This window comes from Aspergillus niger (genome assembly GCF_000002855.4).
Source record: "Aspergillus niger supercontig An08".
NCBI classification, from domain to species: Eukaryota; Fungi; Ascomycota; class Eurotiomycetes; order Eurotiales; family Aspergillaceae; genus Aspergillus; species Aspergillus niger.
In genome coordinates, this window is record NT_166524.1 from 2,210,999 (window position 1) to 2,237,056 (window position 26,058).

Genomic DNA, 26,058 nt, shown 5'->3' on the forward strand with positions numbered 1-26,058 from the left:
ACGCTATAAACAATCCAAAATATTCTGGATATTTCAGTACCTGCCATCAAATCTCGCGACTGAACTTCGACCTCCGCCGCAATGCCTCCCCATAGCGATACAGGACATGAATCCCGACCACACAGCCAATAGTTAACCCAGCCAAGAGACTGCACCCTGGACCCAAGCCCAAGTTCTCGTAGAGTGGCCGCGAGAACATCACAGAACCACAGGCAAAAGCACTTCGAGTAAAGTCAGTGGCAGCAAAGACACTCGCCGCGTAGTGTGGATGACAAGCAGGTATGTACAGAAACACACACTGCATTATAATGAAGACACATCCGGGGTAGATGACAATGCCGATGGTAGGGACAATCCAATGGACATCGGACCTGGCCGCCCAGCCAAAGAGGAAAAGCCCAATAGATGGCCCAAAGCATGCAAAAAGAGCGGGCACCAAGACATCCTCAGGCTTTTTAAGACCACTGCTTCGTACAGTGGGCGCATAAACGCGGTGGATGTAGAAATTGTAGACGAGGAAGGAAATGATCGATCCGACCACAATGGCGAGGAAAGCGATTCCCATTTCCCCTAGGTTGAAACCGTATATTCCTTGGTATACTATTGGGAAGGCTTCGAAGAAGGAGTAGTAAATGCCGTACGTGAGAGAGGTGTAGCAGTTCAGGAATAGGATGGCCGGGTCCAGAAGGGTGATTTTTGAGGGGATGAGTAGCGACTCTCGGAGGACAGCATGGAAGGACGTATCTCCTTGACGGATATCAGCCACTGTCTGGTATTTGTGTGTTCCGGGTTTGTTGTTCTTTTCCAAGCAACGGGCACGGCGATGTAAGATTGTAGCTGAGCTAGTTTCGGGGAGGAGTAGAAGGAGAATGAGGATTGGAGCAGAGGCGATCAGGATCTCCCACATTGAGAACCGCCATCCAAGAACTGGGATGGCAAACCCGGACACTAATACACCAATAGCAGGTGCACAAAAGACAGACAGTACCCAGGTCGTCATTGCATGAGGCAATACATCGGAGGAATAAATGTCCGCAATTGAGGCGCCACCAGTAGCGAGACAAGGGCTTCCGAAGAATCCTTGGAGGAAGCGAAGAACGTAGAAGCCAGTAGCGGAAGGGCTCAAAGCCGTGGGTATGCTTAATATGCAGTAAAAGATGAAGGATATAACGTATGGGAGGCTACGGCCTATACGCGGGATCTCACTGAGGGGACTGAAGAACATGGGGCCTGCACCGTAACCTAGACTAAATAACAGTCAGTAACTTATCCGGGGCAGCGGGGAAGTAAATGCTTAAATGAAATGTGCTTACACGTAAAGAGCGAGTCCTAGGGATGATTCGGCTTTGTTCACATGATATTCCTCGATGAAGGCATTTTCGCTCGGTGTGTAGATTGGTGCGGACATGTAGACCACAAAGCTGTACGCACCAATGACACCAAGGATATATGCTTTCTTAAGTTGAGACCAGTTATGGGGGTTCTCTTCGTCATCGGCAGAATACCATTCCACGCAAATGATTTTTTCGTTGTCAAGCGGTAGGGGTTTAATCTCGACAGTATCTATCCAGCCTTCTTGCTCTTCGGCATACGCCAAACAGGATGGTCGACAAATTAGACGCAAAGTCTGGCCGAGGAAGCTATCTCGTATCCATTGGACAGGCATTTGATCGGGAGAATCAGCTCGGTGCCGAGAACAGATAGGCGATTAGACGAAGGCACAATCTAATCTAATTGTGAGCAGAGTTGAAATACTCGGTCAGAAGTCTTCTGAGAAAGGGATTACATGCTTAAAGCATTTTTATCTCAGGGATTTCGAATGGCATCACGTCAAACATATTGATTTGTCAATAAGGCTTTACAACAGTGAAGCTGATAATTTTTTTTGGTGGAGGCGTTATTGGAGATGTTTGGAGTTAGTCGACAATATGATACTGATCTGCTTATTAACTTCGGTCTGTCACCATATATGACGAGCTTTTGCAGTGTAAAGGTAGAAGGCTGTAATGGAAGGGTCACTTCATAAGCCACTGCCTGCTTACATTATTTCAGAATGGACTGTTGTATAACTGATGGCTGTTATTGTTGGCAGTGAATGAGAGAAAGTCTAAGGATCAAAAACACCCTCCCAGGCCGATAGTGGTAATAGTAACTGATATAACATGATGTAGGGACATGGTATTCGCCTAGACACACGACAGCGCTTCAGTGGTTTACTTTCAGTCTCTGTGAGCACCTCAGATGCGGATGTAGCGAAATTTGTAATCACCTCCAAAATGGTCCGAGTACCTCCAAACAAGTGGGCCCAAATCAAGTGGGTCACTAGATCTATTGAGTTTTCGAAAACCCTTCTTTGGTTTTCCGGCACGTAAAAAGCCACCAATAATTCAGCCATCTTTTATGGTAGTCTGGGCAAAAGATGCCTGGTAGACATGCCAGAATCTTAAGATATGAGTGAACAGCTGTACAAAAGCATTTTGGAAATTCTTGGAACACGTCATTCTATGATGCGGGTAAATTTTGAAGATAGTTTCGAGATCAGTCGGAATAGCTTTATAGTGGTATTCATAAAATCATTAGTCTTAGGAATGACTCTACCCGGTTAATTTGAGTGAAACAAAAGTAGAAATAAAAACTGGTATCCTAGTTGATATATGCCCTATAGCATTCCAAGAGCATCAATACGTCACTGGGTATTGATCTCAGCTACGATTACTAAATCTGAGTCGAACAACTTGGCGTGGAGGTGGTGTTGGAGACGCTCAGAGGTGTTTTATATCCAGTCTCCAAATGCAAATTCTACATATACAGCGAAATTTGACAGATATCTACGGAAAACGCATTCTTAATTCAGCACATATCTCAACTTTCTATCGAACCTGCTGCTCTGCAAACCGAGTTATCTCGACACTAATACGTCCACGCCGGTCAACATGTGCTCCAAACTTTTCCAGCCCCTTCAGATCGGCAAAACCAATCTTGAGCACCGAGTAGTCATGGCACCACTCACTCGATTCCGCGCGGACTCGCAACATGTACCTCTTCCCATGGCAACAACATACTATGAGCAACGTGCTTCCGTTCCGGGCACCCTGCTCATCGCAGAAGCAACACTGATCTCACCCTCAGCTGGCGGAGTTCCTCATGCGCCTGGGGTGTGGAGCGAAGAACAGGTTAACGGCTGGAAAAAGATTACTGAAGCGGTGCATAAGAAAGGGAGCTTTATTTTCTGTCAACTAATTGCTGCTGGCAGAGCTGCTGACCCAGCCCAGTTGCATGCAGAAGGTGGTTTTATGCTGCATGCTCCTAGTCCGATTCCTATTGAGCCGGGGATGCCGGTACCCAAGGAGCTGGATGAAATCGAAGTGCAGGAAATCATCAATGACTTCGCAATGGCTGCGAAGAACGCTATTCGTGCTGGTTTTGACGGCGTTGAGATCCACGGGGCTAATGGGTACTTGGTCGACCAGTTCCTCCAAGACGTTTCTAATAAGAGAAACGATAAATGGGGTGGTAGCATCCCCAACAGAGCACGATTCGGCTTGGAGGTCGCCAAAGCAGTGGCCGATGCTATCGGCGCTGACCGACTTGGCTTTCGCCTCAGTCCGTGGAACACATGGCAGAGCATGAAAATGGTCGACCCTGTGCCTCAATTCACCTACTTCGTGGAGCGCCTGCAACAGCTCGGACTGGCCTACCTCCATGTAATTGAGTCTCGCGTCATCAATAACGTGGACTGCGAAAAGGAGGGCAGTATCAAGTTCCTACTCGACGTTTGGGGGAAATCAGCGCCTGTGATTGTTGCCGGCGGATATAGACCAGAGAATGTAGAAAATGCTTTGGAGGAAGAATACAAGGACTACAAGGTTGCAGTCGCCTTTGGTCGTCATTTTATCGCCAATCCCGACTTGCCATTTCGCATTCGTCATGATATTCATCTTAACCCTTACGACCGAGAGAGTTTTTATACACCTTTGCAAGAGAATGGCTACACGGATTACCCCTTTAGTGCGGAATTTATTAAAAGCAAAACTAAATGCTGATATTAAATCCATACAAGCGCTCGAGGCGGTACTCGTGGAATGTGGATGTATGTTCAGTCGTTGTGCATTCAGAAAAGGAGCGAGAGCACAAGCTTCTAAGTTATAGTATACCCGATAAGGCCAAATGATATGGCTCCATGTCACCTAGGTTCAAGGCTCCGGCACATCTGCAGTATACAAGAAGCCAATCATTTATTATGTCTCACATCATCGAAGAACCCAAATCTGCCTGCTGTAGTCAGAGGAAAGTAATTGATGTTTTAGTATTTCAGACGTAATAGGTCAGGCTATATATACAACGAAAAGAAAAAAAGTTGATTTCCAAGAAACTTGATTCTTCGTTAAGCCACCTCGAAAATTATTTTCGATGGGTGCTACTTTGTTCCCGATCTGCACCAACTTCATATTACACTACTGGCAGGGTAGGATCATGGACAGCAGCAGAAACTTATGTTCCATAGGCCCAACACTTCAAATGAGAGGACTATTTATGCTTCGAATGATTGCAGGTAAACAACCGATTTGTTTCCTTATCAGCGTTAAGAACCTTCATGGAGTGAGAACACCTAAAAAAAAATAGTAGGGAAATCAAACGGCCAGATGGAAGATCACAAACTCTGTGCGAGTTATTTTGCAAGAGACGTGTTCCAATCAACCATCCCCGGATCATCCCCATGTTCAATGAATTGCTTCACTATGGGAAGATTGATTTCATTATGGGCATTCCGAAAGGCAATATCAGAGGAGTGGAATGAAAGAGGGTCTAGGGTCTCTGTGGCCATCAGTTTGGATATCACTTTGAAATGGAACACCCACAGATAAACGCAAGTTTCCATTGTAACGAAGCAATCGCCTGTAGAGATCATGTTTATGTCTCTAGACAGCCACTTGATTTATTCCATAGATCTTCTATTGCGGAGCCGAAAATTATGGCAACAAATATTGGCTGGTGTAATACACTCGCTGTTGCTCGGTGCAAGTCACATGAACATGCCTCTGCGGTGGATACGTATCGGAGGCCGCACCCCATACTCTTCCCTTCTTCAACTTTACTACCTGCGTTCAATACACACATCTTCTTTTCAAATTGAGGTTGATCCGGTACATTACACCTGTCTTAAATTAGAGATTTATTCGATCAGGAAGTCAGGGTTTGGATTGCGCGGAATGAAGATTTCTATAGTATACATTTTCAGAGAAGTATACAACTGTCAGATTTGAGTTTTATAAGAAATAATATATAAAAAGATTCTCTAGAATTAACCGACGAATAGTTTGAAGATATATAAAATAAAAATATAATATGTTATATAAAATTTCTGAGATACTCGCTCCGAAAGAAAGTATTGAAACTTTTTTATTAGAGATTATCCTTTGAATAATCAGTATAGTCTATAATTTATTTGATTCTATTATAGAGATTATACTTACTTATCTTAAATCTAGATCAGAGAATTTTTTTACCATTTACTCAGAATGTTATTATAGTTGGAATTTCAGGGGATTTCGAGTATCCCGAGATTTTTGAACTAAAAGTGTATATATTGAGACACATAGCAACCAGGCGGGGTTGGATTTTATTGATTCTTGACCTCACTTTCTTTGCTTCTACGGAGAGATCAAATCGAAGACTTTCTCCACATGATGCGGGGTGATCCATTTTCATATCTTCGTCCTTGTCGGAAAGCGGGATTGTCCAAGTAGGGCTCAACCACTGGTGCCGCATTCCTTGGACCTTTAGTATATGTGAAAAGAATCAAATTCGATTGAGCAACGTATAGGAACCGTTCTTTGAATGCATTTTCTATCAACCAAATCATCGAAAGTGTATTTACCGACATGTGTACCCTCCGTCGACCACAATGTCAGCGCCCGTTGTGTACGTGCTAGCATCACTGGCGAGGTACAGATAGACACCTTTCAACTCGCGAGGGTCTGCATCACGCTTGAGGGGTGTAAGGCTATACCACGCCTCCTTCATTTCAAAGGAACAGTCTCCACTGATTGGGGTGTCAATGTAGCCAGGGCTAACACAGTTCACGCGAGCAAAACTGGCCCATTCCACGGCGAGAGACTTGGCAAGGTGAATAACACCAGCTTTGCAAGCATTATAGCAAGCCTATAGCGCTTTTAGTTAAGCGCGAACCTCAGGGCAAACTTCTGGGTAAATCGCAACTGACCTGCTCTTGGGGTACATTCGCCGCATGACCCGACATGGATGCCGTGAAAATCATGTTACCAAAGCCCTGCTTCTGGAAGATTGTGCCGGCGACACGAGCGCAGTAATATGCGCCAGAGAAATCTATATCAACCACGCGCTGCCAGTCCTCCAATTTGTCATCTAGGCCACCAGCCTTGGATGGAATACCCGCATTTGCAATCATGACATCCAAACGGCCGAAGTCGCGGACGACGGCGTCAGTCATTGCTTGTACCTATTCAAAAGATTATAATGAGTCTCATAATTGAGCTTCTCTGGGAAGGAGGGCATTGTACCTCAGTGAAGTTCTGCACAGCGCATTTATACGCCTTTGCCCTAACACCAAAGTCTTTTTGGAGTGCGCCAGCCAGAGAATCTGCATGGGGAGATGTATTATACCAGAGGGCAATGTTGGCACCGGCTTCAGCTAGACCACGAGCGACGTTGTAGCCGATTCCACCGGTACCACCAGTGATGATAACAACTTTTCCTTGTAGGCTGAACATTTTGAAGACACTGTCCGAAAGTGTCGGGTTCGGTCGCCGAATGCTCTTTTGGTCAGCCATGCTGGGTACGTATCGAGAATAATTCTAGGACTGTGAAATCTGACGGGTTGTCGGGTCTATTTGTCAATGAAAAGAAATCTTAATTGACATGGACCTCGCCTTCTCTCATATAACTGCTCCATAAGAGAGGCCTTTGAAGTCGACTCAGATCATCTCCGTGCCACGGAGGTAGCTGTCCGCATGGGAAAAAGAAAAACCATATGGAGATCTTAGGGCAATCGCAGCCGAACGACGAGCGGGATGCTATTCCAAGGTGAACGGATGCCACCGTCCGATGTAACGGAGTATCCAGTCCGGTGTGACTAATCACCGGTTGGTTAACGTTAACTCAGTTAACTAACTAGTTAGTTCTCATTGCCCAGAACCCCATGGGGAAAGCTCGTAGCAATCAGAGTTCAAGCCCCGTTTTACATGGCGGTAACCATCCTTGTTTGAGGGGGAAACCTTTCATATATTACTACGGTACCCAGCGTGATGCAATCACGTTGTCCGATTTCAAACCTTGGGCTTACTTGAACAATGAGAAATCAAGACATCGTTGGTGAGGCCCTGGCCTCTGTCCTTCCTCAATATGGTCGCCCTTGGTATCGGGTATCTCATTTACTACATCTCAATCTCATTCTGCTCGTTCCGTTACTATCATCGTCAGTGGCTGGATATGATGGTAAGTCTATGGATCTGCATTTGGGATGGAACTCTCTCACGCTTTCTTTTTTGCTGGTAGGCTCTCTTATGAATGCTCTACAGTCCATCGCTGAGTGGAACGACTATTTCGGCAACCCCTCTGGCTCGGTTTTGGGAGTTGTAAATGCGGCCCAGTCTATCGGGAGCGTCATCTCGTTGCCCTTTGTCGCTGTCTTGTCGGACAGAATTGGAAGACGCCTAACCTTGCTTTCCGGTGCAATCGTGATCATCATCGCCTCTATTATTCAAGCAGCGTCAGTTCATTATGGCATGTTTGTATTTTCACGTGTGTTGGTTGGCGTCGGCTCGATGCTGGTCGTGCAGCCGTCGCCCATGTTGATCACTGAACTGGCGTATCCAACTCACCGAGGGAAGTACACCAGCGCTTTCTGGACCATGTACTATCTTGGAGCTATTCTGGCCTCATGGGCCTCATATGGAACTCAAATGCACCTCAATAAATCCAGTTGGAGCTGGAGAGTTCCATCAATACTTCAAGCTGGATTTCCGATCGTTCAGGTTCTCTTCTGGTGGGCTGTTCCGGAGTCACCACGGTTGTTCTCCCTCAACCCTTGACTTTCGCGTACTAACAGCCATATAGGTGGTTAATCGCCAATGGACAGCCGGAAGAGGCTGAAGAATTACTTGCCCGATTCCATACTGCCGGGGACACTTCGCACCCTCTGATACAATTCGAAATGGCTGAGATCGGGCGTACTATCGAAATGGAGAGTCAAGCCGCGGAGACCAAATGGACAACGTTGGTTAAGACTCCTGGAAACCGCAAGCGCACATTTATCGCAGTCAGCATTGGTGCCTTTGCACAATGGAACGTAAGTATATCTAGACCTCATTTCCCTTTAGCAGGAAAAATAACCACTTAATACAGGGCGTTGCGGTCGTATCTTACTATCTCACACTCGTTCTCGACACGGTCGGTATCAAAGATCCAAGCACTCAGACAATGATCAATGGCCTGCTGCAAGTATTTAACTTCATTGCAGCTGGCAGTGCTGCTATGTTGGTTGACCGATTGGGTCGTCGTACCCTGTTTCTTTGGTCGGCTTCGGGAATGCTTCTTTCCTTCATAATATGGACTGCCTGCTCAGCTGTCTTTGACAGCACTCAGGGCAAGCCCCTTGGTAATACGGTGATTGCATTTGTCTTCATTTTCTTCTTCCATTACGACATCGCCTATACACCGTTACTATTGGGCTATCCAACTGAGATCTTTCCGTATTCCATACGAAGCAAGGGACTGACTGTTGAGCTATTAAGTGTATACGGCTCCCTTATTATACTGGCATTCGTCAACCCGATTGCTCTCGATAGTATCGGCTGGCATTACTACATATTTTTCTGTTGTTTTGATGTAGTGGTATTGGCAGTAACTTGGCTCGCCTTTCCCGAGACGAAGAGCCATTCACTTGAAGAGATTGCCGAAGTATTTGACGGGCCATTACCTGCTACGAGCGGGATTGTTTTTGCCAAGGATGACGATGCGGTCGGGAAATGTGAACATACTGAGCATGCGGCATAACATGGGCTGGTGGGCAAGGCCGAGCGAGATGGGATCCAAGATTATTGTGCTTTCAGAAACCCTAATAATCCCTCGGAAACATGCGGACACATTGCCAACTTAAATTCCGTTAACTATTCTCGTACAATTGCCGCTATGAGAGATTCAGGTCCCAGGTTCTTGTAAGGATTCTTGACGTGCGCATTTGTTGGAACGTGATCCCAGGAGATAACTAGTAGTCGAGGTCGCGTGACCCGGAAACCCCGCAACCTCGTACTCCACCGCTCCGTCCGAGCGCGCCTAGATAGCGAGAATCAAGCGTTTATCACGTCTTCAATATAGACCTAATACGTCAGTTCAACAGTTAGACAAAGGCCCGATGGAGCAAAACACCCTTGCTCCACCTGCGAAGAGAAGCAATACGATTATAGCGGTCTCGAAGCAGCCGGATGCCAAATTCCGATGCCTTGCGCTCCCTGGACCAGGGCAAGTGAAGTTGTGGAAGTGAAACTAAGCTACGGACACCCGGAGTCCGCCCGGCCCCAGTTGTCCGACTGACAAGACCGCCGATGCGGGATAACGGATTCTGTTGGCCGTCTTCGATTGTACCGACCACCCTGGCTATTCCTTTATTGAGACAGATTATAAGCACGATTCTCACTCTAAGCTCAATCATATTCATCGGATTTACAATCAAGATGGTCCTCGCGCAACCCAAGAATCTGCACATTACCAAAGCCTTTGACCTGACGGGCAAAGTCGCCGTCGTCACGGGTGGTGCTCGGGGAATCGGCCTCGAAGTTACTCGAGGGCTCGCAGAGGCTGGTGCAAATGTACGTATGCTAGTCTTGGGAGATACCGATTGTCTGACGCATATGCAGGTGGCTGTGATTTATAACTCATCCCAGACGGCTGATGTCACTGCTGCCGAAATCGCATCAGCAAACAATGTGCGTGCAGCTGCGTACCAGGCCGATGTTACCAACCAGACCCAGATCGAGAATGTCATTCAACAAATCTCCAAATATTTTGGAAAGCTAGACATTCTCGTCGCAAATTCTGGCATCGCAACCTGTGTCGCCGCCGAAGACTATACACCCAGCCAGTGGAGTGAGATCATGAAAGTCAACCTTGATGGCGCATTCTACTCCGCCCAAGCGGCGGCGCGTATTTTCAAACAGCAGGGTTATGGAAATATAATCTTCACAGCTTCTGTGAGTGCGACATTGGTTAATGTGCCTCAGAAGCAGGCCGCTGTATGTATACCTTGCTTATACATGTATTTTGACTAAATAATTAACTGAACACAGTATAATGCATCCAAAGCTGGTGTGGTGCAGATGGCAAAATGTCTTGCGGTGGAATGGGTAGACTTTTGTCGTGTTAACTGTATATCTCCTGGCTTCATCGAAACAGAGATTCTTGACATCCACCCTGAGGAATGGCGTAACAAGTGGTACGACATGATTCCAGCCCACCGGATGGCCCAGACCTATGAGCTGAAAGGCGTAAGTGGTCCCTACTTGCTGATGACTACAAATTTTAATTATTGGAACCGCCAGGCCTACGTCTTCTGTGCTTCGGACGCATCTAGCTACATGACTGGAGGTGATTTAATCATTGATGGTGGTTACACTCTGCCATGAACTGGGAAAGGGTCCATGGTTTACAATTGAATCTTTAGACATTGATATCATTCACTGGTTGTAAGTAGCATGGGATTGACGGTTCATCCTGTTTCCGTCACCTGAAGTTCAGTGCAACGCTCATTACATGTCCGGAAGTTGATTCATGAAGTCCATAATGGTAGACTCTTGCCTGCGTGAAAGTTCAGTAAGCCATGCGAGTCAATTGTAGAAGATCCTTACAAAACTGAATCTATCCCATCAAGCTGGGCCATCTCCAGCGTTGGCCACATTAATGGGTAAAGATGTTCCAATTGTGTTTGCGGTGACTCTTCCGTCGGGTGGCCCCATCCCTCGGTCGAAGTGTCAAGATAAGTCCCGCATCGGCTTCGAATGACCGACAGGCACCTGTATGCAGTGGGGTTGAGTAGTGCCATAGAATCAAGGGTGCTCATGGCTCGATGGATCTGCTCACGCCATCCAGTCGCCAGCGGTCCCTGTGGATCATTGCGAAGACAGATTACAGGAATAAGGATGGCTTGGAACAAGAAGTATAATCCGTACCAGCAGGCCATCATGTTATGCTGCTCTTGTGCCCAGAAATTGGATATAAGCTCCACAGACTCGCGGGCTGCGTCCAAGCATCGCTGAATGGTGGCATCGACTTGGGCATGGTTGTCCTGAGTGGTGCTTTGTCCCGGACGTGCCATAAGCCTGCTCAGCAGGAACGGGCGGTACATGAGTATTCGAAAGTTCCGATATCTCCATCGTAAAATTGAGTGGCATAACCGGAACCTGGGCTCTTGGACAACGGATTCACGGAAGTATGGAGGCAGGTCACAGAGCCAGCATCCGATAAGCTTTTCATCCATATCTAGCAAGTCTGATGCAGAAGGAAATGGAGATGAAATTATCTTAGAGTAAATCTTACTAGTCGCCATGTGGAAAGCGGCTTGGGTACGCATATGAGTGTACACAGTTGTTTCCTCGGCAGACATCGGCAGGGATTTGGTTGCTTGTGTAAAATCCTGAGGCAAGAGTTAGCAGGTTAAAGAATTTGAAGTACTTCAACACTGACCGGATCATGGATGTTCATTGGGAGGGCCACGTCGATTCCATCGTCTGGAAAATCAAATGGTCTTGAGAAAGTAATAATTGCACCGACATCAAAGATGTAAAGGCAGTGCCAAACCCGTCGTCTCACCTCAGTTGTAAACAAACTAGCTTTTGAGTTTGGAAACTCTTTGTGCAAACCAATACCCATCGCAATGCGGCGCGCCAGGCCCGTGTAATTGTATCCCGAATTTGGCTTATTTCTCTTTTGCATATAATTCGAAATTATCGTAAGTGCTTGCACCAGGACCAAGTTTCCAGTTTCTAGCATATCGATAGAAAGCCGTGCTTTCGCAGCTTCAAACAGCCCAAGGTCAGCATCGGTCGGTTGTGTTGCCGTTGTCCACATTCCCATGGCGGACACTATGAATAACAAAACCTGCCAGGCGTTGCCAGCTGGTCGGGGAATCACTTCCATGAGCTGAGCTCTAAAGGTTGCCTCATGTATGATCGGGTACGACCGATGGAAAAGAGAGAAGTAGGCGTCCACAAATGGTTCCAGCTGGCCCAGGGAACTCAGCGCAAACGGAATACGCGGAGGTTGATCGTTTGGGATGCAGGACTGTTGTTCCAAGCCCGAAACCTCGGTTGTTCCACTGATTCCGGCATCAGTAGCGCGCAATAATGCAGCACCTGACGCAACCCCTGAATTCAATATCAGTTATATGATCACATTGAAAAGGAAGAATCGTACAAACCTAGATAGCCCCCCTCATGGGGTGCACTCGTCAAGCTGGCCATGCCATCGACAAACCTTTCGCCGTTGGAGTTCCCATTTCTTTCATCCCACTCAAAATTAGTAGGAGAGGAAGGGGGTTCCAGCGATAGGCAGGAAAGTGTCTGTGGTCCGGTTTCAGAGACCGATGACCGATACTGAAGTTGCTGATCGGTGCGGGTCTCTTGGGTTGCTCTTTGACTGGTTGGGTGTCCGGAGCGAACTTCAGGACTGGCCGGAGGTCCCAGAGGCCTTGTTCGCCGGTCGCTTGACTCCGGATGGCTCAGGAGCTGAGACCCGGCGGCATCTACCACGCAAGATACTTGACCCATATCTTCGGCTGGCGCCCCAAAGGTCACGTTTGAACCATCCTTTGAGTTGTTCATGAACTGCTGAAGCAGCGCCTTGGTGCGCACCAGTTCACTCTCGACCTCGTTAAGGTAGCGCCGGGTAAGCGGCGTCTTTGTCTGTTTTTCATAGCTGCATCGCCGCTTGAACTTGTGGCACAAGGCACAGACTGGCACCATACGATCACACTTTAGACCTGTCAATAGGAATTCGCATGGTAGGCTTTGCGACTTACTTTAGACTTCCTGCGACGGCATTCCTTGCATGCCTGTTCGGCTGTGGGCCGCACATCACTCTCGTGCACCCTACCACTCGAAGAGCGTGCAGATGACTCAGATGACATGGGCATATTGTTATCCTGGACTTTAAAATCTCATGACAGGCCTGTTTGAGTTGCGTGTCGAGCGATGAAGTTGAGTGGCCCTCGCGTTGGTGGGGTCCCGTCAGCCTGCCTGACCCACTAACACCTGAACTCTCAGGAAAATTGGACCAACCAGCTGCTGTGTCCAGAAGAATAGGCGGAACAAATCGCTTTGCAGTGAACCTCTGCTCCATGAAATACTTCAATAACATTTCTATCGACACTTTTCAGACACATTGAGCACTATAGGAGAGCCTATCTTGTGGAGGAAATTCAAGGCATGGTGACCCTTAGCCTCCTTGAATCCTGGTCAGAGAGTATCATACGCATTGTATATGAGGCAGTAGACAATGCGAGCTAGAGCCCATACTATAAATAGAATACACGGTGTTTTTAAACAAGTGCTTTGCTGTAGGCACTGCCAATGGGCCAAGCTCCATGACTATCCCCTCACGTACCGAGTCTTTGACGAGTCTTTGGGAGCACTCCTACCCACAGGCTTTAACCAGTGCGGAACAATGCCCTTGAACCGTCGATCCCAGGAGCCCCTGGCTCTCTGAGCTATTAGCATATCCTGTTCAACGAATTTCACACATTAGTTATCGTGATAGCCGCTGATACTCGAGGTTCTTCACGGCAGGACAAGCAGCGCACGGATGCGTTAGAATATGAAAAGAATTACTTGACGGTCATCGTCAGAGTAGGAGCTCTCAATTTATCCATTTGTGGCCCTCCCTTCCGAAACTGACGTTCATAATTATTATCAGAAACATATGATACCATTCTCTCTACAGATGAATGCTTTCGTTCATAAGATGAATGCTTTCGTTCATAAGATATCTGTTTTATACTGTATTACATGAAGATATCACTCATCCGACCCACATACGGGTTCAAGCAGCTGCGTTTGTTTGGTGAAGTACGTAATGACATTATGGACAATATCTAGCTCAAGCCTTCCACTCGTTCTTAATGGGGCATAAATTTGTTTTACTACATTCTAAATGTGCAATACCTCCGACATTATGCCGGAACGCCCTGAATAATTACCTTAATCACGCTCTGTTTTCCTTGTCTCACAAGCTCGAATGCCTCCTCGGCATCTTCAAATTTGAATCGGTTCGTAATGAGCTGCTTGACATCAATCTTCCCAGATGCGATCGAATCCACGGCCGTAGGATAACAGCCAGCCGTATACCGAATGGAGCCCCGGATGTGCAAATCACGAATACAAGCGGTAGTGATGGGGAAGACAACATTCTATTCATGTCAGCTTACTTTAAGCTAATAAATATTAATATGAACTCACCTCGCTTCCCATACCGGCTTGCACATATGTGCCCCCCCTCTTGGTCAAATATATCCCGGTCTGGATGCATGCCTGAGCTCCAGTAGCCTCTAAGACGACATCTGGGCCCTCGCCCAAATCAAACTTCTCCTTCATCAAATTTGCCACCTCTTCGTTCCATGCGGTGTCATCTTTGCCTTCGGGACGAGCAGGAGGCACGAAAACATGGTCGGCACCAAAGTTGTGGGCAAAGTCTGCACGCGACTGACTGATGTCCACACCGATCACCTTCTTCGCAGAATACGCCTTGCTCACGGCTTGACAGAGAAGTCCAATGGGCCCGCATCCAAAGACTACGACCGTCTGGTTTGGCTTCACTTTACCAACCTTAGTGATCTGCACGGCAACAGCGACCGGTTCCACGAGCGCGCCCTCTTCCAGGTCCATGTTCTCTGGCAGCGGGTAGCAGTAGTCCGCCTGCGTGGTGTAGTACTTTGAAAGCGTGCCGTCATGCGGGGGAGTCGCGGCAAAAATAGTGTCCGGGCAAAGGTTATAGGAGCCACTGCGGCAGAAGTCGCAGCTGGTTGACTTTAGTCACTGCTGATATTTGCGTATATCAAATTGTAGATAATACGTACTGTCTGCATGGTACACCGGGCTCTATGGCGACTCGTTCCCCAACTTTGACATTCTTCACAGCAGAACCGACTTCGACAACAGTACCGGAGCTTTCATGGCCAAGTACTATTGGGGATTTGAGGATGAAGTCTGTTTAGTGGCCATCAGTCATATTCAATAGCTTCCTTTGCCAATTTCTTTGGGCTCATGTACCTCCGATCCGCCCTCTTTGCCAGTAGTGTACGTCACTTCCACAGATACCGGTCTGCGCAATGTGCACTCGTACATCCCAAGGATCTTTCAGCGCAGGCACCGGGCGGTCTTCAAAAACCACATCCTTTATAGCGTGCAAGACGAAAGATCGGTTCGTTTCCTGGGGATAGCTCCGGAATCAGAGGGTCTATGGAAATAATGATAAGACATACTTACAGCCATTATCCTGAGGGGTATATTCAAGAGCAGTAGCTTTTTGGACATGGATGGTAGTAGATTTGACAAGCCAAAAACGATACATAGAAATATATATCTCTGTCGACTACTCTCTTAACTCCATCTCCCCCGTTAATGCTCAGCGGACATCCCGCTCCGCGATTAGAGCCTAGGCGGACAACCCGCTCCGTGTGGGGGCGCATACGTTTTGCCATTTTCGGCTTGAAACCCCACACGACCGCAATATGGAGCCGAGAATCACACCCAACCGGATAAAAGAAGGGTCTGCGGCCCAATGATACGGATATAAGAAGGATCAAGGACATGTACGTCATCCCAATCGGGCTCTGGCCCGTTACATTATGGAAATATATACGGAGCCATCCGAGGTAATGCGTCGATAAATATACGAGGCTTCCTTACACTTGCAATTCACAGTATTTATCTTTGGGTTTTCTTGAAGGCCTACCTGGGAAAACAGGAGATGCAGAATGTCTCTGGATGATAAATATCTCAATAGTGGAAGAACAAAAGTCCACCAGGGTGTCCAAACTGTTTAGCTATACCTGATATGATCTCAGAAGATTGTTGTAGACCTACAATGTACAGAATTGTTGGTTATCAACAATGGATAGAGTTAAATGTCAACTAGATCAATGATATTCCAGCCCTGTGGCTGTTGAAGCTTGTCCACTTTACACCCTGCGTATTAGCAATCAAGTTCAAGATAATTTCTTTGTCCAAATTTAAATGTCTATTCAAAATGGATGCGCTAAGACTGTCCGGAACCTGAAAATGCAAAGAGTTTGCCATATTGCTAACTAATATACGATGAAGTTATGGGGATACACAGAGAAATGAACAAGCTTTTGCCCGCTTTGGACTACCCTAACTGAAACCGAGGTCAGTATCGTGATGAGCCATATTATCAGGCAGTTTCTTCATACAACGGACGCGATGCCCCGTGGTCCCACTAGACGGCATCCGGCATCCGCTGTGAGCGTTGGCTTCCGGGATGTCTTATATACTATGGTTAGGCCAGGACCCACCATCAATGAACACTGTTGTTTTTAGCGGCAATCCAATTTCCTTATTACGCGGCATTGTTAGTCAGGAAATACCGCGGTAAACGAATAGATTTACTTCTATTTCTATCGAAATTTGCAGCAGAACGGATCCTTTGGTGTATTCGAGCCACGGTAAGTAAGCACGACATTGAAGTTGCTTTCAGCTAAACCATGACACGGTGTAGATGGAAACTGAATGCTCTCGATTGGCGGATACAATTCACCAACTCGCACAGAATCATCACAAACCTCGCTACTTAGTCGCAATTGGGGGAAGTCCGGGGTCTGGTAAAACAACCACTGCTAAAATGGTCACTCATCTGCTCAACAAGGGCTCCGTCAAGCGGACGGCACTCATTTCTATGGATGGATTTCACCTGTCAAGGGCAGCATTAGACAAATTACCTGACCCGGAAATGGCGCATGCCCGGCGTGGTGCGCCGTGGACATTTGATTTGCCACGGTTTCAAGATTTCGTGCGCCGACTTTATACCTGGGCTAATGCCGTACCCCTGTGCACGTCGGTAAAAGGTTGGTCTGACGCGTAGGTGCTGACGGCTCCGACGTTTGACCATGAAGTGAAAGATCCCGTTGAAGATGGCATTATCATCACCCCAGATACTTCGATAATCATCCTAGAAGGAAACTATCTTCTTCTCAACGAGCCTGGATGGAGAGATATAAGTAGTCTCTTTGACTATCGCGTTTTTATCAACATTGATCTACAAGAAGCACGATCGCGAGTGGCCAAGCGTCATGTTCATGCTGGCATTGAGCGAACATTGGAGGAAGGGCTTCGAAGAGTAGACGGCAACGATTATCTCAATGGCCTTTTGATCCATGAGAAACTGCTTGTACCAGATATGTTTGTGGAAAGTATACCTTGGAGCTTCACAGAAGCAAGTTAATTGCCAGTTCTACTATGTGAAATAAGCTCAAATATCACTACCATTGACAAAAGTCATTCCCAACTTCACTTAAACAGATTCTGTCAAACTCATTGCAAGACAATTTCTTGTTATATACTAGATTCACATCACGATGCGGTTGCTTCCAGCCCTTCAAAGGACTCAGCGTCCCCAGTGCAAAAGTGAATCCATGTCGTGGGCCAACCATGAGATAAATCAAAGACCAGTTTGCGGCCGCATAACATGCTTTCGTACCCCCGTCTGATGTCGTGAGTTCGCAGTGTTTTCTAGGCTTTCGCAGGTTTTACTTTCCATTTCAGCCTCCAGTGTCGGCGCAGAAAGGCGTTTCGATAACTTGCGAGACATCCTGCATTGGCGTCGAGCATTCTGTTGTGCAGAGACTACTTAAGAAAAGCTGAAGTACATGTGCTAAAAGAAAATCCACTTTACAGGGACGGCAGTTGATTTCCATTGGAAATTCAATGGAGAGCAGGAACCATGTGACAATTGAAAAGGATAAAGCACCCAACAAGCGCAGTAAATACTATGTCGATATATGATACTGAAGGGTCGAAGAACGTTAAGCCCTTGAGACCAATACTGAACCTGATGTATCAGTTAGAGGGTATGCTCGCAGAGAACAGACCGGTCGTCAATGCACAACCAGACGTTCGACGAGGAAGATAAGGAAGAGGGAGTAGATGATGAACATGGTAATGAGGCACATTTGCTAGTAGTTTTGATCCCGCAAATAGAGTGGTTATGGCCGTTAAACCACTCTAACCACTCTACATCTAGCTTACATAATCTAGTTATAGTTTTCTGAATTATATAATTATTCCCACTTCTCACCGCATGGATCTTCTGGAGCCTATAGAAGACCAGTCATTAGTTAAAGCAGTATAGTAGCCAGCACCCTAACATATAATCAACCTTGTCACGTCTCCTACATCGCTCATATCAATTATATACAACTACTTTCAAATACATAGAATGTTTCCTGAATTATCTGAATCTATATGAATACTAATCTAAGAAGTTAAGATACAAAGATATATAGACATCCCATTAATTATTCCCTGAGACCAGAGACTATTCCTGTCTGATATATTATACGAATGATACATTGTTCTAGAAACTATACTACAGAGTATACCACAAGCTCACATATATTTTGAAAGGAAATTCCTACTATCAGATCAAAAGAACTAGTACCGTCAATCGTACCTAATCAAAAGATATTGTATAGTAGTACTTCAAGAAAGCCATCACCCGTCTACTTGACCGCTTGCTTCAAAATAACTTTTAGGTTTCTCTGGTGTACTTCTTGAGCGCGGCTTGATTAGAAAATCTGTCAACAGTCGCTTCTGTGCGGTGAGAGCCACTTAGGTCAAAGATAGTAACATGCACTTATATTTACATTACGATTATAAGGTGCTTCAGAAACTCTAACATGAAATCAAGCTAAGCCACCTTGGGCACGGGACTGGAGATAAATAAGACCCCTCTATGTATCAGTCAATTTCCTTTAGTAACTATGACCAAGCATTGGTAATATAGTGCATCATACAAAACCCTATATGTTGGCACTCTTTATAAACAATCATAACACATCCGCTCCAACTCTTCACAGCGCGCTCGGCACCTCTCCAGATCTTCCTGGATCTCAAGGCATCGCTGCCCGAGCTGCTGGATCTGCGTCATGGTCAGTGCGGAGGATAAACTAGCTCGGCGTTAGTTTGATGATGACCCCGAGCTGTCGTAATCAGTGGTTGACGCTGGTCTTTGCGTCATGATGTGCATCCAGAGGGCATATAGTTGGATCTCGAGCTTAAGGCAGATGTTCGAGAGGGAAGTTATGGTGAATATTGGGGAGAGGCAGTTTTATTTTGTGTTGTTCTAGGTGGGGTGGTAAAGGCTGACATATGTACGTGATGCTTCTGCTTTTCCCTCCCGATCAGTCGGAATATTCAATAACGTTCTCGCGTTGTACGACTGCTGGTGCCCGTCGGTATAGCCTTGCACGTACATGGCAGGAAAGAGACTCGTGAGCTTCGAGTTGCGGAAAGGGCTTGGACATAATATCGGAATATGGAAAGGCTGCTTTGGGTGGACTTTGAGTTGTTGTTCAGTTGTGTTGTAGTGCAAGACCGCGCAATGTCTAGAGAGGCTCAGAACACATGAGATTATACGGTCGGCATCTGACGATGATACAGAGCGCGAGAGGATAAGCTCGGATTAAAGTGGGTGTAGGGGAAATCTTATATTAAATGATTACAATGAAACCAGAATGCGTTGCCTGAGACTATGAACATATAACACAGTAGACATTTTCCAATTCAAGAACTAGAGCGATGCATTCAATAGGTTCCCAAACAAAATATTCTGAAACGGGGCTTCATAGCCATGAAGAGTCCAATGAGCGGCTCTCGTTTAGCGGCGTATATACTTTTATCTGATTGGCTTGTTGAGTTTGCTGGACTGCTGCTACTTACGTTTTCACGAGGTGCAGTGGGTCTGCGGGACCTCTGGAAGCAAAGTTCCTCGATTTCTGTAGATTTGGAGCATTGAACTTTTTCCCGTCTAGGATTTCTGAGGACTGCCCCATTTCTCGAGGTGAAGGCTGCTCAAAGTATATGCCCTAACTGAGCAGCAGCACCAATAGCGGATTAGTCAACGGAAACGCCTCGAAAACCCTTCGGCCAGACTCTGTTGAAGTAGATCTTCTATTATTATCGCATTGGGTTGTGGGGCTTAACCGGCCAGCAAGGAACTATCCGCCGGTTACGAAGTACGCGCACTTATGATAGGCTCTCGACTGGATCTCACATCTGGAATAGTTAGTAGTGTATCTTTCCAGTTGATTAGCTCGAGCCTAAGAAGGGTTGATGATGGCTTAGGGATGAGAATCAGGCACCAGGGAAATTTTTCATAATGCAAAGCGGTATATAACTCTGGTGAAGGTATCAATGGCAAGGAGATATATTGTCTAATTTTCTACCCTTTACTCTCTCTCCTGCTTTGAACATCAGTTCAACAGCACTCTCTTTTTATACCGACATAGAAAACACTTTCCTTCCATAAAGATGGCAGTTCAGGTGGAGTACCTGGGCATATATGATTTTGTGCCCTCTGAAGCGGCCGCCATTGTATTTGCGATTCTCTTTCTTATCACCACAATTTTACATTATTACCAGGCCTTCCGCTGGCGGGTGTGGTTCTTCATCCCTTTCCTTATCGGATGTGCCTGTAAGTTGCTTGTTCACGGGCCACATCCTCTTTCTCTCAGCAAGCTAACCACCAATCTGTCCCTTATAGTCGAGGTCATTGGATACATAGCGGTCAGTCAACCTAGTCTCCAAGTTCCAAATGTTAGATCTTAACTCAGGTCTCAGCGCGCAAAATCTTCAACCCAGTATCCAGACTATGACATCGGCCCGGAGCTCATTCAGTACATCCTAATTTTAGTTGCCCCGGCGCTACTAGCAGCAAGCATCTACATGGAATTTGGCCGGCTTATGATCATGGTCGAAGGGGAACAATACTCCATCATTCGGCGCGCTTGGCTCACCAAGATCTTCGTCCTAGGCGATGTCATATCCTTCTTTGCACAATTCATCGGTAAGTCTTCAATCCTGTCAGGACGTTTTGATCCCAACTTCAACTACTAGAGGTAGCTGTGCGTTACACAGCAGTCAACTGACCGCATGATAACACCATTATAGGCGCCGCAATGCTCGCCAAAACCACGACAGCCAGTAAAGGCCAAACGATCATGAAACTCGGTGTCCTTGTGCAAATCGTCTTCTTCGGGCTCTTTCTCGTCACGATAATTATCTTCCATAAGCGTCTCACGAAATATAAATCCCGGGCATACGGGCTCGTGCCGTGGCGGAAGCATCTGCTGGCGTTATACGCGACAGGCCTATTGATCTTCGTGCGGTCGATCTTCCGGTTCGCGGAGTTTGTAGAGAGCTCTGATGGTCCTCTGACGCGGTATGAGTGGGTGTCGTACGTGTTCGATGCCGTGATGATGTTGGCGACGTGCGCGGTACTAAATTGGGTGCATCCAGCGGAGATCAAGAAAAATTATTGAAAAGGGGGTCCCAGTGGGCGGCGAAAATGGGGGTTATCAGATGGCTTAAGCTCGGTAATGAAAGAGTAAGGGCGCGAGGGAAGGAAGAAGCGGGTGGATGTCCTTCATTTTTAGGGCCCAGTTTGCTAGAGATGCTTGGAAGTCTCTTCCCATACAACATTCCTCATATTAAGAAAGGGTGGGTTTGACTAGCTAATTCTGTATTAAGGTAACTAATCAGAGATTTTAAATACAGCCACAGTGTGGTATGATAATGATGAATTTTACTGAAACACGTGACTTTAGCTACCTGGTTAATTCTGGGCCATTTACATCCATTGTAATATAAGGATTTCTCAATTGTAAGCATTTTCAGGGCGTGTCTCTGTTGATTGCTTATATCGGTGGATTACTGTAGTACCAAATTGAGCCAGAGAACCTTTGCCGGGGAGTCCGTGCGCTAATCCCATAAAGCTGTCGTTTGCCAGCCAATCAAAAACGGCCGTATTTCGTATCGGTCGAACCAGTAAGTACTCTAGTCCGGAGGTAGTATAGTGTCTCCCGATCATTCTGAAGCAGCCGCCCCAAGGTTTATGCCTATACGAAATTTCTCTCGTATACACTCATCTCTCATTCATTCATCTCCTTTCAAAATTGCCCCCTATTTCTAAAGTGCTGCTATCGTCTCTGCATGCCGCACCGTCGTTTTCATCGCAAGTCACGAACTGGCTGCGTAGAATGCAAGAAGCGACATATCAAGGTGGGTTGAATGTCTCCCACGCCCAGTGGGTCTACCTACGTAGTACCAGTCATGCAGCAACGGTTTTCCCGCATAAATCGCAGAACCTGCTGACAGCTTCTTCAGTGCGATGAAGGCCTTCCGGCCTGCAAGTTCTGTGACGATCGCCGTATAGAGTGTCACTATGCTTGCAGGCCACCTGGGCCCAGTTCTGCAATACCCGAACATTCGAACGACAAGATTTCACCCGTCCCGTCAGCCTTACCCCTATCTCCACTGTCAGCCTCAAACCGCGTCTCAGCAGCGACCAATGGTCCTCAGATTGACACCCGACTCCTTGAAGCAACCCTGCTCCACCACTACTACACTAACACCCATTCAACACTGGTCGAGGACGAGAACAGCCGGCTCGACTGGCAAGTCAACCTGACGAAAGTAGCAAGCACGCAGTCGTTCGCCTTAGACAGTCTCCTGGCTTTTACCGCCCTGCATCTCGCTTATCTCGAACCCAACCGAAGACAAGCCTGGACTCTGGTAGCGTTCAACTACAGTGACAAAGCATGTTCCATGCTGTCCCAGGTTATCGGCCGGCTATCCGCTGCCACAGCCGACGCCGCTATAGTCTGTTCCATATATATCGTTTTGTTTGCCATTGCACAGTACCGTTTGTGCCGCCCATCAACGAGTTACCTAGATGAGGTCTTGCGCATTGCGAAGTTAATCCGCGGCTGTGTCTTGTTGAGTCCCAAGTCAAACCTGTTCAGTCGGTTTTCTGAGAAGGGGACAGACCATGAAAGAGCTCCGCTACACAACAGTTCGCAAGATGTAGTGAACCAAAAGCAGCGAAGAGCCTCCAAGATATACAGGTAAGTCTCCTTCGACTCAGCATTACTCTCTGCATTCCCGCACATCGTCCCAAACATACTGAACTCCACCCTCGACGCAGCCTTGCTTCCCAAGTTCTTTCCCAAATTCAACACCCGGCCACGAATATCCCGTCACATCATCACGCAGCATACACAGTCTCAATTCAGTACATACTCGAAAAATTCGATGCGAGCAAGTGCCCACACGGGCGACCAGATATGGGCGCCATCCTCCTCTGGCCGCTCTTCTTCCCAGAGACCTTTGTGACTCTGCTACAGGAACGAGACCTGATCGCACGCGTGATCTTCCTGCTTTACCCGCTGACATTGCACTTCCTCAAGGATACGTGGTTTGTTGGAGATCTGGGCGAGAGGCTCGGCAGTGAGTTGATCTCGCCTGAGGAGCACATCCCGCCTGAGTGGGGCGAGATTCTGGGGACCATGAGGCGGGAATTCGGAGAGGGGAGTTCGTTTCTGCATTAAATATTACATCCGTAGTCCTCTCTATCAACTCCTCTGCAATCCACCTAGTACAGTACAGCTCCAAGAGACAGGCCTTTATTGCGAGTCTTTCAAAGGTAAATCACACGATCCTATGAATAGGAAGCTAGCCTTCTACATATAAAATTCGAAGTAGAGAAATAAGTAATTATGTTTACAGAATAGATAATTGGCTATGAGTTTTACAGCTGCAGGATTAATTTATAACATATATTCTGGTTAAGCCAAAGAAAAGAATTTCTCAAAAGGCCGGATTATTACTCGCTGGCAATTGAAAGATAGATATAATATATGGCTAAGTAAGCTTAAGTCAGAGTTAGCAGCTCTGGATAATAGATAGGCGAGCGACGGGTGGACTTATTGGTACACGAACAGCTCTCAGGTCGCCACAAGCACCACCGGAACAATCTCCGTGTTGCTTAATATGAGACGAGAAACTTGCCAAGATAAGCAAGAGCTGTCCGTTCTCAATGGATTTCCTTCGTCGACTGAACGCCAGTCACATGCATCAATATGCGTGGCGGACTGAGCGATAAATACCAGGGTCTTCTGGGCCTCGGAAGCACATGCTATCACGAAGTGGCTTTGACTTGGCACCATCCTGTGCAAGGAACATCAACTCTATTAGATTAGATACTGATTATCATCTCAGCCACAAGCAAGAAATGCAGCCCGCCCAGCTGCAAATGTATTAAAGGGCCCGGACCACTATTCCCAATGAGGCAATTTCGAAGATCATCAATCAGCTTGATTCGTAGAAGCATTCATAGCGTCATGCGGGGACCACGCGAGTCATCACTAATTAACTAGCTGTACCAGCTGAATGTAACGTCAATCGGAGAAGGCTGGCAGCCTAAGAAGCGGGGTTAAAATGAGGTGATCGAGTCATTATCAAAACTGTGTATAAATCAAATACATGGATGTCTGACCCAGTCATCCTCTAATTGCCATGTGAGCACACTCCATGAAAATGAACATCTCCTACCTCCTTACATTGCTTTTCACTGCCGCGGTAGCAGTAGCAACTGCAACACCGTCCAAAGTCCTACTCCCTTTCAAACGAGATGCTTCTAGCGTTGTTTCCGCCGTGAACACCATCTCCACCCAGCTGGTTACCCTGAACACCACCGTGAGCAGCTACCCGGGCGGCATTGAAGGAACATTATCCGCCCTGCAGATTCAAGCGGAAACCATCCAGCTCGAAGTCGACCTTAAAACTGCAATCAGATTGACGCGACAGTCTGCCAATTTCACCGACACCGAGTCGCAGAAGGTAGCGGAAGCTTTCGTCACGTTAGAGCCCCAGATCGCGTCTACACTGGCCAACATTGTGTCGAAAAAGTCGGATTTTGACGATGGATTGTTGGGCATCGCATCATTGAGTTTCCTTGTCAAGTTCGATCTGCAGGAGTTGAGCATTTTGTCGAAGGCGCTGGGGTCAGCCGTGCAGGACAAGTTGTCAGGGACGTATGCAGATTTGGCACCGCTAATCCTGAATGAGATCTCCGCTGCATTTAAGAAGGCCATTGCGGCTTACTCATAGAGTGGGTGATGGGGTCTTACTTTAGAAAAGGCAGGAGAGTATCAGGAATGAATGAAATCTACCTATAGTTAATTGCTAGCCAGAAATCTTAATTGTGCCTGGGAATGTATCGGAAGAGACGTAGAGAACCAAATTTTTCAATAGGCTCATCAGTGATCAATTCTAGTAGTAGCTTTTGGAAATTTAAGATGGTGGAATCCCTGGTGTTTGCGGAGCTAGAGACAGCGTACTTAGTTGGGTGGCATATTTATCTACTGCTAATATTTTGCATCGATGTTCGTCGCACCGTGTGTCATGGCAGCCCAGAATCCTGATGCACATGACGAGTACAATATGCTCACAATGACAGTTTATGGTGTGTCCTGCACCGCCGGAATGCAAGCATAGTTGGTTGTCGGTCACAGAAAGAGGTAGTTGTCTAAGTGATTAGAGATGACGCGACCGATGTCGGACAGGAAGTATCTGCGAGGATATGCAGTGTTCAGCTGAAATCCACATTCCATGCACACAGCTCTCACGAAAGAGCGTGTGAGAAAGCAAATCACAATGTAACAGCATTATTGGGGAATATCCAAGTTTGAGGATCTGGCGATCATATACCCGAGTTATGGCTTGCAGACTGAAATAAGGAGTGGCGAGCGAGTGATCAATCGACCCACATCAGCTGATTAGATCTCATTTCCGTATATACGGATTGCAAATTTCAATACTCCGTATGGCTACCCGGATTGCAGATTGGCAAACCGCGCAATGCATTTGTGCTCTAGCACTGTCTAGCTGGGAGCACTCAGAACTTGCTCAAAGCTGTAGAACATTAAACCTTTTTGATCCCGAGTGATGCTACGTCGTA

At 46.8% G+C, this 26,058-nt stretch overlaps 11 protein-coding genes across 11 annotated transcripts; 6 read left to right on the top strand and 5 right to left on the bottom strand.

Annotated features, from left to right (window-relative positions):
* Nucleotides 1–46: 46 nt before the first annotated feature.
* Nucleotides 47–1,666, bottom strand: An08g09320 (uncharacterized protein; the record flags this gene model as incomplete). Its single annotated transcript, XM_001393006.1, has 2 exons — nucleotides 47–1,247; nucleotides 1,314–1,666. 2 exons carry the CDS (start codon nucleotides 1,664–1,666, stop codon nucleotides 47–49), a joined length of 1,554 nt encoding a protein of 517 aa, XP_001393043.1.
* A 1,267-nt stretch (nucleotides 1,667–2,933) lies between these two features.
* Nucleotides 2,934–4,043, top strand: An08g09330 (uncharacterized protein; the record flags this gene model as incomplete). Its single annotated transcript, XM_001393007.1, has 1 exon — nucleotides 2,934–4,043. The coding sequence occupies one exon, from the start codon at nucleotides 2,934–2,936 to the stop codon at nucleotides 4,041–4,043; it is 1,110 nt and encodes a 369-aa protein (XP_001393044.1).
* Nucleotides 4,044–5,874: 1,831 nt separating this feature from the next.
* Nucleotides 5,875–6,809, bottom strand: An08g09340 (uncharacterized protein; the record flags this gene model as incomplete). The annotated part of the gene is made up of 3 exons (XM_001393008.1): nucleotides 5,875–6,162; nucleotides 6,224–6,478; nucleotides 6,540–6,809. The coding sequence occupies 3 exons, from the start codon at nucleotides 6,807–6,809 to the stop codon at nucleotides 5,875–5,877; spliced, it is 813 nt and encodes a 270-aa protein (XP_001393045.1).
* Nucleotides 6,810–7,328: 519 nt separating this feature from the next.
* An08g09350 (uncharacterized protein) lies at nucleotides 7,329–9,033 on the top strand (the record flags this gene model as incomplete). The annotated part of the gene is made up of 4 exons (XM_059749297.1): nucleotides 7,329–7,473; nucleotides 7,534–8,050; nucleotides 8,095–8,326; nucleotides 8,383–9,033. 4 exons carry the CDS (start codon nucleotides 7,329–7,331, stop codon nucleotides 9,031–9,033), a joined length of 1,545 nt encoding a protein of 514 aa, XP_059606203.1.
* A 677-nt stretch (nucleotides 9,034–9,710) lies between these two features.
* On the top strand, nucleotides 9,711–10,658 carry An08g09360 (uncharacterized protein; the record flags this gene model as incomplete). The annotated part of the gene is made up of 3 exons (XM_059749298.1): nucleotides 9,711–10,268; nucleotides 10,323–10,520; nucleotides 10,575–10,658. The coding sequence occupies 3 exons, from the start codon at nucleotides 9,711–9,713 to the stop codon at nucleotides 10,656–10,658; spliced, it is 840 nt and encodes a 279-aa protein (XP_059606204.1).
* Nucleotides 10,659–10,876: 218 nt separating this feature from the next.
* An08g09370 (uncharacterized protein) lies at nucleotides 10,877–13,745 on the bottom strand (the record flags this gene model as incomplete). Its single annotated transcript, XM_059749299.1, has 8 exons — nucleotides 10,877–11,351; nucleotides 11,433–11,665; nucleotides 11,716–11,841; nucleotides 11,995–12,395; nucleotides 12,449–12,982; nucleotides 13,056–13,359; nucleotides 13,410–13,480; nucleotides 13,667–13,745. The coding sequence occupies 8 exons, from the start codon at nucleotides 13,743–13,745 to the stop codon at nucleotides 10,877–10,879; spliced, it is 2,223 nt and encodes a 740-aa protein (XP_059606205.1).
* Nucleotides 13,746–14,197: 452 nt separating this feature from the next.
* Nucleotides 14,198–15,724, bottom strand: An08g09380 (uncharacterized protein; the record flags this gene model as incomplete). The annotated part of the gene is made up of 5 exons (XM_059749300.1): nucleotides 14,198–14,434; nucleotides 14,484–15,024; nucleotides 15,101–15,230; nucleotides 15,294–15,453; nucleotides 15,629–15,724. 5 exons carry the CDS (start codon nucleotides 15,722–15,724, stop codon nucleotides 14,198–14,200), a joined length of 1,164 nt encoding a protein of 387 aa, XP_059606206.1.
* An 839-nt stretch (nucleotides 15,725–16,563) lies between these two features.
* An08g09390 (uncharacterized protein) lies at nucleotides 16,564–17,484 on the top strand (the record flags this gene model as incomplete). The annotated part of the gene is made up of 3 exons (XM_059749301.1): nucleotides 16,564–16,614; nucleotides 16,762–17,107; nucleotides 17,156–17,484. 3 exons carry the CDS (start codon nucleotides 16,564–16,566, stop codon nucleotides 17,482–17,484), a joined length of 726 nt encoding a protein of 241 aa, XP_059606207.1.
* Nucleotides 17,485–19,249: 1,765 nt separating this feature from the next.
* On the bottom strand, nucleotides 19,250–20,092 carry An08g09400 (uncharacterized protein; the record flags this gene model as incomplete). Its single annotated transcript, XM_059749302.1, has 3 exons — nucleotides 19,250–19,308; nucleotides 19,416–19,685; nucleotides 20,011–20,092. 3 exons carry the CDS (start codon nucleotides 20,090–20,092, stop codon nucleotides 19,250–19,252), a joined length of 411 nt encoding a protein of 136 aa, XP_059606208.1.
* Nucleotides 20,093–20,570: 478 nt separating this feature from the next.
* On the top strand, nucleotides 20,571–24,194 carry An08g09410 (uncharacterized protein; the record flags this gene model as incomplete). Its single annotated transcript, XM_059749303.1, has 8 exons — nucleotides 20,571–20,825; nucleotides 20,880–21,105; nucleotides 21,210–21,528; nucleotides 21,621–21,758; nucleotides 22,493–23,164; nucleotides 23,382–23,514; nucleotides 23,611–23,742; nucleotides 24,006–24,194. 8 exons carry the CDS (start codon nucleotides 20,571–20,573, stop codon nucleotides 24,192–24,194), a joined length of 2,064 nt encoding a protein of 687 aa, XP_059606209.1.
* Nucleotides 24,195–24,635: 441 nt separating this feature from the next.
* An08g09420 (uncharacterized protein) lies at nucleotides 24,636–25,208 on the top strand (the record flags this gene model as incomplete). Its single annotated transcript, XM_001393016.1, has 1 exon — nucleotides 24,636–25,208. The coding sequence occupies one exon, from the start codon at nucleotides 24,636–24,638 to the stop codon at nucleotides 25,206–25,208; it is 573 nt and encodes a 190-aa protein (XP_001393053.1).
* Between the last annotated feature and the right edge of the window lie 850 nt (nucleotides 25,209–26,058).